Source organism: Lissotriton vulgaris, chromosome 5 (assembly GCF_964263255.1).
Source record: "Lissotriton vulgaris chromosome 5, aLisVul1.2, whole genome shotgun sequence".
In the NCBI taxonomy this organism is placed as follows: Eukaryota; Metazoa; Chordata; class Amphibia; order Caudata; family Salamandridae; genus Lissotriton; species Lissotriton vulgaris.
In genome coordinates this window covers 1,323,707,838-1,323,720,494 of record NC_141693.1, presented here as the reverse complement: position 1 = coordinate 1,323,720,494, position 12,657 = coordinate 1,323,707,838, and the positions used below count along the sequence as shown (strand labels likewise).

General features: G+C 45.5%; 1 protein-coding gene across 2 annotated transcripts in view; it reads left to right on the top strand.

Annotated features, from left to right (window-relative positions):
* The window catches only part of SMPD2 (sphingomyelin phosphodiesterase 2), a 114,410-nt gene extending 105,102 nt beyond the window's left edge, over window positions 1–9,308 (top strand). For both annotated transcript variants that reach the window (XM_086923249.1, XM_086923248.1), the window contains exons 10-11: window positions 7,812–7,953; window positions 8,109–9,308. In XM_086923249.1, the coding sequence (XP_086779375.1) occupies window positions 7,812–7,953; window positions 8,109–8,461 (495 nt within the window). In that variant the 3' untranslated portion in view covers window positions 8,462–9,308. The remainder of the gene's footprint in view (window positions 1–7,811; window positions 7,954–8,108) is intronic.
* Window positions 9,309–12,657: the final 3,349 nt, after the last annotated feature.

The window sequence follows — 12,657 nt, the reverse complement described above, 5'->3', positions numbered from 1 at the left end:
GAAGATCTGCTTCACCGGAAGCTAGAAGTAAGAAAAGGCTTCATAGCTTGTCGTCAACATCGAGACCAGCTGAAAAAGTAAGATCGCCGTCGAAGACAAGATCGCCGTCGAAAAGAAAGTCGACGCCAAGACCAGTGGAAAAAGTAAGATCGACGTCGAAGGCAAGATCGCCTTCGAAAAGTAAGTCGACTTCAAAACCGGCGGAAAAAGTAAGATCGACGTCAAGAACAAGATCGCCGTCAAAGTATGTCGACGTTGAGACCTGTGTTAGACGTCGAAGACCAGGTCGCCGGCGAGAAGTAGATCGACATTGAGGCCTGAAAAGCGAGTGAGATCGACATCAAGATCGCCAACGAGACACAAGTCAACGTTGAGGCATGCTTCGGGCTCGAAGCATGAGAAATCGCAGTCGACGTCAAAGTGACCATCGAAGTCAAGGAGGTCGACTTCGAGATGTCCGCCACCTGTTTCAAGGTCGGCGTCGAGGCGCTCAAGATCAACCTCTCGGAAATGGCAGAGGTCTTTGTTGAGGTCAGAGTCGACGTCGAGGATACCACGTGATCATCAGCGGTCGATGTCGACGGTGCCGACGTCAAATGCTTAGTCCCATAGATCTCCGTCTTCCAGAATGTCACCTCCACAATCGTCGTCGATGGTGGCTCATTCTGGTTCGACGTTGAGGCATTTGATGTTGAGGGACAGGCAAGTTATCCCTGTGGAAGAGTTGGAAAGACCAGTGTCTAGATCACGGCTTTCGATGTCGAGGGATACTTCTTCTTCGCTGGGGATAAATATTATTCAAGTTACACCGAGGGCTCTCCAGTGCACAAATCACCTCCTATTAACACGTCTCCTAGATGATGGAGGACATTAGACACTGGAAGATGCAACCCAGACCTAATGAGAGGCCTCTTACCATGGAGTGCTCAAGACCTCCTGCTAGTAAGTCCCTGAGACGTTCCAGATCACCGTTAAGACGGCGTTCACGCTCAAGCGAGCGCCCCAGATCACGCCGATCTCATACGCCAAGGAGAAGACAGAGGTCTCCTACAACGACCACGTCAACAAGATCATCCTATAGAGACTATTCTCCTACTCCACCTTCCAGGGTCTCCCTTGTTGATGATCTTGGGACATTCAGTGAGGTGGTAAGTAGAGGTGCTAACAAGTTCAACATAACCATGTCTGTACCTCAAGTTACTTCATTCATTATATTTGAGACTTTGCACCATAAGTTTTCAGCGAAGCCTCTACTGCCTTTGGTGCCAGGGTTGCAGGAGCCTGCAATGAAGACTTTCTTGACACCTGCCACAGTGGGCTCGGGCCCTCAAGGATTTCAGAGAAATACAAGGCTCCAGACCAGGATCTCTTATTTCTGCATACTGACCTTCCACTGGATTCTCTTAATGTCGCCGCTGCCAGGAAAGAACATTCTGCTACCGCTATCTCATCTGCTCCCTCAGAGAAGGATAGCAAGAACATGGACTCCTTGGGACGGAGAATGTGTAGTACGGCAAGGTCCGTGATGAGAGTGGCTAGTGCAGCCGCTCTACTGGGGCGATATGACTGATCGGTATGGGATTCCTTGACAAAATTTGCGGAGAAATTACCCAAGGAAGATCAGAAAGATTTCTTGGAGATTGTGCAAGAAGGAGGCCTGGTTGCTAACCAGATTATCAGTACGGCGGCAGATTCCGCTGATTTAGGAGCTCATGGATATGCTCATGGCATCTGTTCACGAAGATCAGCGTGGCTTCGCCTCACAGGCCTCAAACCTGATGCTCAGAGGAAGATTGTTAATGTGCCCTTTAATGGATCGTCGTCGTTTGGGTCTCATGCAGACGAAATGGCTAAAATGAAGACTGAGTTAGATACTCTTAAGGCGGTAGGCCTTGAAAAAAAGAAAGAGTTTAGTCGTCGCTTTCGCCCCTATGACAAGCGGTCTTTTCAGCAGCGAGGGCAAACCTCTAACTGGTCATCACAGAACCAGGGCCAAACGCAACAAAGGTCCCAGTTTCAACAACGCAGACCTGGACGGGGCAGAGGCGGTAACAGACAACAGTCGACAGCGCCAAAGCTGCCACAGAAAAAATGAGATGGGTCTTCCTCCAAAGCTGTTGTCCACTTCCGGTAGAAGGAAGTGTTTCATTACATCTGGAGGAGTGGAAGCGTTTAACAAAAGACAAATGGGTCATCGACATTGTTCAAAATGGATATCTTAAGTTCAAGACCCCTCCTCCATCTATGCCTCCGAAAGGCATTTCTCAGCGCGACCAAAGATTGCTGCAAAAGGAGGTGAACACCTTATTAAGCAAAAGAGCTATAGAGAAAGTTCCAACTCTGCAAAGAAAGCAAGGGCTCATGTACAAAAATGAGGTCTCACCATAGAATACAGACCTATACTGGATTTGACTGTAGAACGGATTCATTCGCAGAGAGAAATTTCAAATGTTAGTACTCCATCAAATTTTTCCTCAGCTTCGCCAAGGGGACTGGATGTGCTCCATCGATCTGCAGGACGCATACTTCCATGTACCGATATCAAAGAGACATTGCAAACTTCTGCAGTTTCGAGTGTCTGTCCAGCATTACCAGTATTCAGTTCTTCCGTTCGGGCTAAAGTCAGCTCCCTGAACATTCTCCAAGTGTATGGCTGTGGTGGCCGCCTTCCTTCGCAAGCACAGGATATTCATTTATCCTTACTTGGACGATTGGCTCCTGAAGAGCTCATCTCCAGCTCTTCTGCAGGATCATCTCTCGAGCTGCCTTCAACTGCTACACAACTTGGGCCTTCACATCAATTTCAAAAAGTCCATACTAAACCCGCGCAAAAGATCCCCTATCTGGGTTCCTTCCTGGACACTGCAAAAGTAAACGTGTGTCCTTCGGAGGAGAGGTGGTTATCAATTCGAGGAAAATTACCCTTCTTCACACCCAGTTCCCGACAGTTCGTCAGGTGTCATCTCTACTGCGATCAATGACGTTGTGCATCTTTATAGTACCAAATGCACAATTACACATGCATCCACTACAGCAATGTTTGGAGGACCAATGGATGCAAATATCAGGGTGCCGAGAGGATCAGATAATTCTCCATCAACCAGCCAAAGATTATATCCGGTAGTGGATGAAGAGATCTCACCTGATGAAGGGAGTCCCGTTCCACCAGGACCCTCCAACCCAGACTCTAGTCACGGACGCTTCTCTCCAGGGTTGGGGTGCTCATATGGGCCCTCTGCAAGTACAAGGTCTCTGGTCCGACCCCGAAGGGGGTTACCACATCAATCTGCTAGAGTTGAGAGCTGTACATCTAGCTCGCAAGTCCCTGTTTCCGTCGTTCAAGTCTCGATCCATTCTAATTCAAATGGACAATACAATGACAATGTATTATTTGAACAAATAGGGAGGTACCCGATCAAGAACGCCCTCCATAGAGGCTCAAACCATATGGAACTGGCTTCTGGCAAGAGACTTGTCAATAGTAGCTGTTCATCTACAGGGCTTCCTCATTTCTCAGGCGGACTTCCTCAGCAGAGACTTCGTTGTAGCACACTATTGGGTTCTCAACTACGAGGTCGCACGCAGCATCTTTCAAGAATGGGGAACTCCAGACATCGACCTCTTTGCAGACGCGGTAAACGCAAAATGCCCCGTCTTCGCATCCAGGTTTCCCCAGAAAGGATCTCATGGGGATGCCCTCTTGATCGAATGGTATCAGAACTTACTGTACGCTTTTCCACCGATCCCATTGATACCAGTGGTAATCAGTAAGTTGTACAGGGCCAACTCCAGGATGATCCTAATAGGCCCAGAGTGGCCTCGCCAATGGTGGTTTACGGACCTCCTTCAACTATCGGAAGTGCCAGACAAGAGGTTGCCATGTCGCCCGATCTTCTATCCAAGCAGGCAGGGAGAGTATTTCATCCCAACCTGTCCTCCCTCCGGTTGACAGCATGGCTTCTGAAGTCATCCAATATGGTCACCTACAATTGAATCCAGACTGTATGGATATTCTTAAAAAAGCGAAACGTCTTTCCACGAGAAAGTCATATGCTTTCAAGTAGAAGCGATTCTTCCTATGGTGTGTGAACAATGGACACGATGCAATCCGGGGTCAGGAACAGGTGATTTTACCTTATTTGCTGCATTTGGCTAAATCTGGGCTTCAGTTTGCTTCTATTAAAGTTCACCTTGCAGCAATCACGGCCTATAAAAAGTCCCCCAACCAGACTTCTTCCTTTAGAATTCCGGTAGTAAAGGATTTTCTGGAAGGCTTGAGAAAGGTGTACCCACCAGTCTGATCTCCCTCTCCTCCATGGGAGCTTAACATTGTGTTGACAAAGTTGATGGGAGCTCCTTTCGAGCCGATTCATAAAGCTTCCTTACAGCATTTAACGTGGAAAGTCGCGTTCCTGGTGGCCATTACTTCCGCTCGCAGGGTGAGCGAGATCCAGGCTCGTTGTTGTAAAGAACCTATTACTGTGTTCCACGCAAACAGAGTGGTTCTCAGAACACATCCTAGTTTTTTGCCTAAAGTAGTCTCGGACTTTACATTAACCAGAATATAACTTTACCTACTTTCTTTCCGAATCCTCCAGAAAGATCTCTCCATTCCCTAGATCTCAAGAGGGTTCTTAAGTTTTATTTGGACAGAACAAAGACAGAGGAAGTCAGACCGTTTGTTTATTAACTATGGTCCTGTTAACACAGGTTCTGCAGCTTCCAAATGATCCATTTCTAGATGGATTGTTTCTTGTATTCTCCTGTTATACCAGTTGGCCAACAGATCCCTTCCAGGGAAGCCAAGGGCCCATTCCACTAGAGGAAAAGCTTCTACCACGGCTCTCCTGAGGAATGTCCCCATGGCAGAAATTTGTAAAAAAGCTACATGGCGATCAGTTCATACCTTTACTCGCCATTACTGTCTAGATGCGGACACGCAGGCAGATGCTGAGGTTGGGCAAGCCTCATTGAGAAACTTGTTTCCTAATACTGTTTAACATGTATATGTCAAGGTAGTTTTCTGTTTTTTGCTCGTCCGCTCGGAAGTGGGTATGAGCTTGCTACTCTGTTCTATGCTTATGGCTATTGATGAGTACCCCCTGGAAGAGAATGTAAATGTAAATGTTTTTGTACTTGTATAGCGCACAGCTATCGCACTCCGCACCGCAGTGGGTTTCCCGGCGCTTGTACGAATACCGCAAGGGAACCCTTCCTGGCTTTCCCTTTGAAGTGTCCACTCCTGGGCACCCCCATGGTGCAGACCAGGCATCCCTCGCGTTGTGGGAGCCGTTGTGGAGACTAAGCAAGCTATTGCCCAGAGTTGCAGCGTGGGATCCATGATCAGAATAGGCACTGAGGCGAGAATATCCGGTCAGGGGAATTAATGAGCCCGAGACCCGCCGGGGCAGGAATCGAACCCTGGTCCCTGGCCAAAGCTCTGCATCGAGGTCTGCCTGCTCTAACCATTGAGCCACACTTCTCCAAGGATAAGTTACTTACCTGTAATCCTAGTTCTCTTCCAGGGGTATACTCATCAAAGTCATAAGCTCCCTCCCGCCTCCCCGGACGAGCAGGAACAGTTTACTAGTTATTCTTGCATCTTGTATGCAGGTTCCTACAGGTTTCCTATACCGTACAAAAGAACTGACCTAACTGTCACCTGTGGTGCATGATGGGAGCAGGGTTCTCCTGGAGGCCTTAAAGGCACAGTGTTCAGATTCTCTGAGGCCTTAAAGGCAAGGTGCCAGTTTCCTTTTCTGTACAGGGATGTTATTTACTTATGCAGCCTTCTTTAGGCTAATTGCCTGTCATTACCTGTTTTCTTTGATGAAAATAAAAGGTTGTTTTGCGGAATGCAATTACTGTACATGTCCTTCTCTTACATTATATGTTATGGTTATTTTCATACTAGAGAAATGCATGTAATTCTGGCTTTCTAAGCCTATTAGATATGTTTTGGGCTGCATATTATTTATGTGTATAATGTTTTCGTACTATGTACTCCTTGTCTACTGTAAACACATATTTATGTATTATGCTATATGTTCCGGGTTCCCGCATATGGGCAGAGAGAATTCAGTGCTTATGACTTTGATGAGTATACCTCTGGAAGAGAACTAGGATTACAGGTAAGTAACTTATCCTTCTTCGTACAAATCCAAAATTCCTTCCATACTAACCAAACAGTTGAGTTACCTGTGTTCTTCCCTCAACCTAATTCAGTAGCAGAAAGGGCTCTACACACACTTGATGTTAAAAGAGCAATATTATACTATATCAGTAGAACAAAAGTTTTTCGCAAAACAAAACACGTTTTTGCAATTTTCTCCACCTCATAAAGGAAATCCTATCTTTTAATCCGGTATTTCTTGATTGATTGTTAAAGGTATTCAAACTTGTTATGTTAAAGCTAAAAGAACTTTAATTATACCTCCTAGAGCATATTCTACGCACATAATAGGAGCATCTATCGCCTTTTTAAGTAAAATTCCCATACCTGACATATGTAGAGTAACTACATGAGCTACACCACACCCAATTTGCCAAACATTATTGTGTAGATGTATTAGCATGTCAACAAGCTAACGTAAGACAAGCGGTACTAAAACACTTTTTCAAACAACTGCAACACCCGTTGGTTAGCCTTATGCAAAGCATCTGAATCTACAACACACATGCCTCAAACAGATTATGTTACCCTGTAAGCATCTGTTCTTGGTAGAGCTGTAAATTCACATGCACCCTCCCTCCTACCCGGACGCCCATGGTTATTGCAGTTCTTATTATTTACATTACATACGCATGGACTTCTCTGTACTACACTTACTCACTCCATTGTTAGATTGTTTTCCCGCAAGACGTTGATAATGGAGTTGATGCTCATGCTCACTATCACCGAAAGGAGGAGTCACTTACCTCGTGACAGGAAAAGACTTCTTCGATAAAAAACAACTTGCAAACATTCGGACCCAACACTAGATGGCAGGAGTATGCAAAGCATGTGTGTCTACAGCTCTACATGCCAAGAACAGATGCTTACAGGGTAAGTAACATAATCCTTTCATAAAGGTGAGAGATTTGAGTATGGTTGGCCAGAATATATTCACTGGGAGGGTTTCAAATGCTAGTGAATGATTTGCATGGTTGGAGATGAATGATAAGTCTTGTGTGCAGATTGCATGGAAGTTAGAGATTGGTATGGTGATGGCAGGGTGATAATTAATGTTGGTGAATAGTTTGGGTGCAGCCAATCATTGTAATAGTAGGCCAGATGAGGGCTGGAGTTCTGGGTTGAAAATGATTGTCTGTGGATGGATTGTGTGAGACAGAAAATTGAGCATTGAAATCTCGGTTGATACCTTTATGCGATTCTGGTGTTAGCGTGCACACTGGTTGCAATTGTGTTTACACCATTAGGTACTTTTTTTGCATAGTAATATATGTACCTCGCTTTATTGTACTGTAAGATTTATGTAACTTATATATACACACACTAGCTGTGCATTTTTATTGGACAGTAATATTGTGTTGGAATTGCTCACAAACTAATGTATTCTACAACTTTATTGTACTACTTTAAGGCTACCAAATCTTACAAAATGTTAACAATTGCTCCTAAAAATCCCTAAGATGTATTTATGTTAATAATGACAAATGCACCTTGAAGAACAAATCCTATACAACATGTTCTCACCCTTCCAGTGTCCCTAAAAATTGCTTAATCGAAAGTGTAATAACTACATATAACTGGTTGTTCGACGATGTCCTACAAAGACTTACTTGAATGCTATTTCTGACTTCTGCCATAGGGATTGTCGAACTTCACCATGAAATGTGTGAAGCTGAGGACCACAGAAGGAACTGCTCCTGGGAAGGCAATTCCGTACTCTGACCATGAGGCTGTAATGGCAACGTTACATGTGGAGCAGCAAGCTAGACCCATACCCACTGGTGAGTAGCCAGGTGACCATCCACAAGTGCCTGATGTTTCTTGTCCATGATTGGCAGGGCTTCATATGTTTTGAAGATCCATCTGTGATTATAGCTGCATTGTTATAGTAAGGAGTGTGTCTTTCAGACAGCTAAGTCTCAATTTTTTCCCCCAGAACTAAACCCAGAACTGGTCAACATCATGAACGAGGCTCAGACGGAGGTAATGGTGGGACTGCACAGTGCCATACACCAGCGCTTCTCCACTGGTCGCATGTCCATACTGGGGATGCTCCTTTTGCTGCTACAAGTCGTTATGGGTGTGGTGTCACTGATGTGGCCGCAGACAGAGCACGCCTTCCCCAAGCTTTCCTACTACCTCCTGGGGGTTTTAGCCTTCACAGTGCTGCTTGTAGCTGGCCTCTGCCACATCTTCCACATCATTGAGGTGCGATTGCTGCAGGAGGCTCAGGAACAGATGCGTCTGGGAACCCAAGCCCTACAGGACAGACTGGGCAGCACCCAGTAACAGCGTTCACATGGGTGGGCATTGTAAGGGACCACAGGCTTGGAGGACTACAGAGAACAGAGCATTCGAGGATTCTTCTTGCTGAGGATGTCTTGATTTTCTTTAGAACTGATCTTCCTGGCACCAGAAGACCACGTCACTCTAAACTGTGTGTGTGTGTGTGTGTGTGTGTGTATATATATATATATATATATATATATATATATATATATATATCCACATAAATGGGGGTAGACTGTACAGCCCGGAGTCATCCCAACCCAACCTCTTTCATTTGTGGACCAATTAATATCTGCTAGTAGTAATTGATATCACACACACCCTGAGCAGGTTGGAAACAAAAGTCTGAGGGGGACACAATGTAGCTTCAGAATAGGTCTTTGGTGATAATGATGATACTGCACCCGAGTTATGAAGGTTTTCAGCACGGGGAAGATGACCACAACAACATTTGTACTTTTTTTCTAATCTAATGAATGGATTGCATGCATCTGTTAATTCAGGAATGCTTAAGGTGAGCCAAGATATGGTCTGAGTTGGGGACCACGGAAACCAAAGAGGGCTTTAACAACTTTAGAGCAACTGTAGACACATTGCGGCTCCATGCATTCCCCTGTTAATGTGAAATGTTAGGAATATTTACGCATTGTTGCCATTTCCTAAAAACACTCCACGGTGCTTGAAGCAGAAACCATATGGATATTCCATCAAAAAAGGAGAAAAATGATTGAATCGGCTGATCCCAGAGGCCTACTGAAACAGAGTGGTCTGAAGGGATGACAATTTTGGATTTTAAAATAAACATATAGCTATTTGTACATCTCTGTGGATGCAGAAGGGTATTATGAAGACCCTCTTGCCCAGATCATTTTTTTAAAGATGTTAGTGAGATAAGCTGAGGTGTGAAAATTTATCTAAACCTATATTGAATCAATTTGAAATTTGTCGGCTGATATTAACATTTTTAGACTAGTACATGTTTTCCATAAATTAGGTTAGCGTTGCTTACATTTCAGGATATTTCAAGGAGCCTGGTTATGTATCATTTTATTTGCTTTTGAAAGCGTGTGTATGTGATGTTTCCATTTTTTAGTGTGCAAATTAAGCTGATTGATGGGTCCACTCCTATTTATTGGTGTGCATTCTGAAGCAGAGACGTAACAGTCAGAAAGAAAAACCTATGCCACTGTCCTTGAGGGAAGTGAAGTGTCCCCCATCAGAACTCACTTTACAGCCCAAATTTAAGACAAATGTACGCAAAGCAGCAACAAAAGTTGCAGCACTTTGTTGCATGAAGGGGAGAGTTCAGAACTGTACCATATCTAGTAAGATATGGTGCGGCTTTCCTCCCCCATGCTCTGGTGCTTTTTAGACTGTGAAGCCCCAATGAATGAATCCTTGCCTCACAGTGCAAGTGGGGGTGTCTGTCCTACCTTTGTACATGTGATGTACAATGCAGGAAGCAACAAATTTTGGAACAAATTCCTGTTTTATGAATATTTGTAGATTGGGATTTACAGGTGGCTTCATGGAACTTCCATGTATGACCCTTGACTAAAGCAGCGCATTTGCGCTGGATAGTAAATCTCAGCATAAATCTGTTCCTAAATCCGAGCCTAGGTGTTCAGAAGATGTGTCTCTGCTCAACCTTGAGGGGGCTTTCTTCTTACTTAGGTGTTTTGTAGAGGTCAGTCCACAACCTGTTTTATCAGTCTCTCTTTCTTAAAACAGGAAGTTTACCAACAGACTGGTGGAGCTGGAGCTTTTTGGGACAAAAGTCTTCTGCATGGCTTAGAAATGCATGATATTTTTCTGGCCTGCTGTATTGAATTTGTTCACTGGAGACAGCAATATTTATGTGTACTGGCGATGCACTACATTCTTACTCTATTGTTTATCAGCAGAGCTAGGCTAGGCAGAACAAGTCACCCAAAGTGAACCCCCAACTCGAGTGAGGGCAGTTAATACTTCTCATTGCAGTGTTTGAGTTGGTGACTGTTGCTGGTGGCAATGTGATTATTTTATAATGGTTCACGTACCTTCATCGGTACCACTGTGGGAAGAATGCCTCCATGCTTTTAATGTTAGTTCTCTCCATTTCGTGTATTCTCTCCTTGCTTTCTTTCCATTAGTGAAACTCATCCATTTTTCCCTCTTCTTTTCCAATTGTCACCATCAACTGACCTTCTCTGGGGCTTTGTGCAGGACAGTACACCATACAAATCCCAACCGGACAACTTGGGATTCTTTGCTCAGGAAGCCTGCAAAAACATGATTCAGAGAAGGACAATGTACTTCTTCATTTTTAAAGCCTTTAAATAAAGAAGAAATTTGGTGTGCTCTGGCCACTGAGGGGCATATTAGCAACAGCCAGCGATAATTATCACTGGCCGTACATAGCGATAGAAATATCGCCGGCTATCACTGAATATTATCGCTATGATAACGCTATGTTCGAGGCATATGAGCTGCAGATTACAAACTGTGCATAGATCGCCACCTAGTGTTGGGCCCTGATGTTTGCAGTTTGTTTTTGTCCTGAAAAGTTCTTTAGAAGTCACAAGATAGGTGACTCCTCCTTTGGACCACATTGCGCATGGGCATCGGCTCCATCTTCCGATTATTTTTTTTCTGCCATCCCGTTTGGATGTATTTCCTGCGCTCCGGGTTGGAACCGAATTTCCTTCAGCTTGCAATCCTCACCCAGTTTGACGGTATTGTTTCAATCGTGCTCCCCATCAACTCGATTCGTCACCACTTCAAAGTCTTGGATTCCGGTCGTCGACGAAGGCCTTCGGGCCTACCTGGGCCTTACTCTCTAGCTCATGGAAAGGATGCCATTCAAGAAGTGTCCTCAATGTGGGGCGAAGTTTCCCACACCGATCTACATGAGGTGTGCAACCTTTGCCTCTCACCGGAGTGTAAGGCCAAAGACTGTTCCCCTTGTGCCTCCTTCTGCTCCAAGAAGACTATTTGGGACCGACGAGCTCGAAGAACCATGGCTCGCTCGTCAGCTTCGATCCCGGACGACATCATTGAAGAGGGCGTCGACGTGCCAGAACACCAGCAGGCCGAAGAAAGTGCCAGCTCCTCTGATGCCGAAGACTCAGACGTCGAGGACATCACTCTAGCTCAACGGGTCGTAAGTAAGAACGTCGACCCTAACCCTTCCTCATCACCCTGAAAAAAGGCTACGGTCACACCCTCACCTTCGGGCCCGGGTGCACACCGAGAGACTGCTTCCCACGCCCTGCCTTCGGGCCCAGCAAATAAGCATACTAAGCCTCCAGGCAGCTTGGGCTCGAGTCAGCCTATTTCCGGTGTCGATCCCACACCGAAGAAGAAGCCATCTTCCTCAGCCACGCCGACCGCTGCTCCGACACCCAAGAACTCGGCGCCGAAGACTGGCACTGGCTCATCGATGCCAAAGCCGCACTCGGAGCAGAGTAAAAAACTGCCTAAACGTCCCGACTCACATGCTTCGGAGCCGAAAATACACCCGTAGCTGAAAAAACACCCGGAACCGAAAAAAAAAGTTCCAGTTAAAGACATTTCGAAAGATCATAGTTCTAAGCCAAAAGACCCTAGACCAGCTACCGAGTCGGTGCCGAAAAAACCTCCGGAACCGAAAACTTCGACTCCGAAGGATCTGCCCTACACAGAAGAGCTTTTTACACCGGATCCTACTCAAAAGACTCTTGTAAAGGATCCTAAGACTGGACAACTAGCTCCTAGCTCCAAGAAGAGACCACTAGAGGCACCTGCAACTCCTCCTCCACCAAAGAAGAAGAGACATTGCAACCTCTCCCTTAAGGGTCCCTTCTCCACCACCTCCCCATACTATTCCTCCCCCTACAACTCCTACACCACATCATTCGCCTACACCATCCACTAATCCAGATGATGATGTAGATACAGACACTGATGACACAGGTTGGGGTGCACATAACTCAGTAGGGACCAATAGTCCCCCTCAACCACCTAAACCATGGGATGATTATAACACCCCTGATAAGCCTTACGTCCCTCAAGACGATGTATATCCTTCCAGGCCTTCCCCACCAGAGGACACTATAGGTTTTAACCTATTAGTCCATAGAGTTGCCCAGTACCATGTGGCTGACTTGCACACAGATACTGTGGAGGAAGACTTCTTATTGGACACTTTTGACACTACACAAAGGTCCACTGCCATT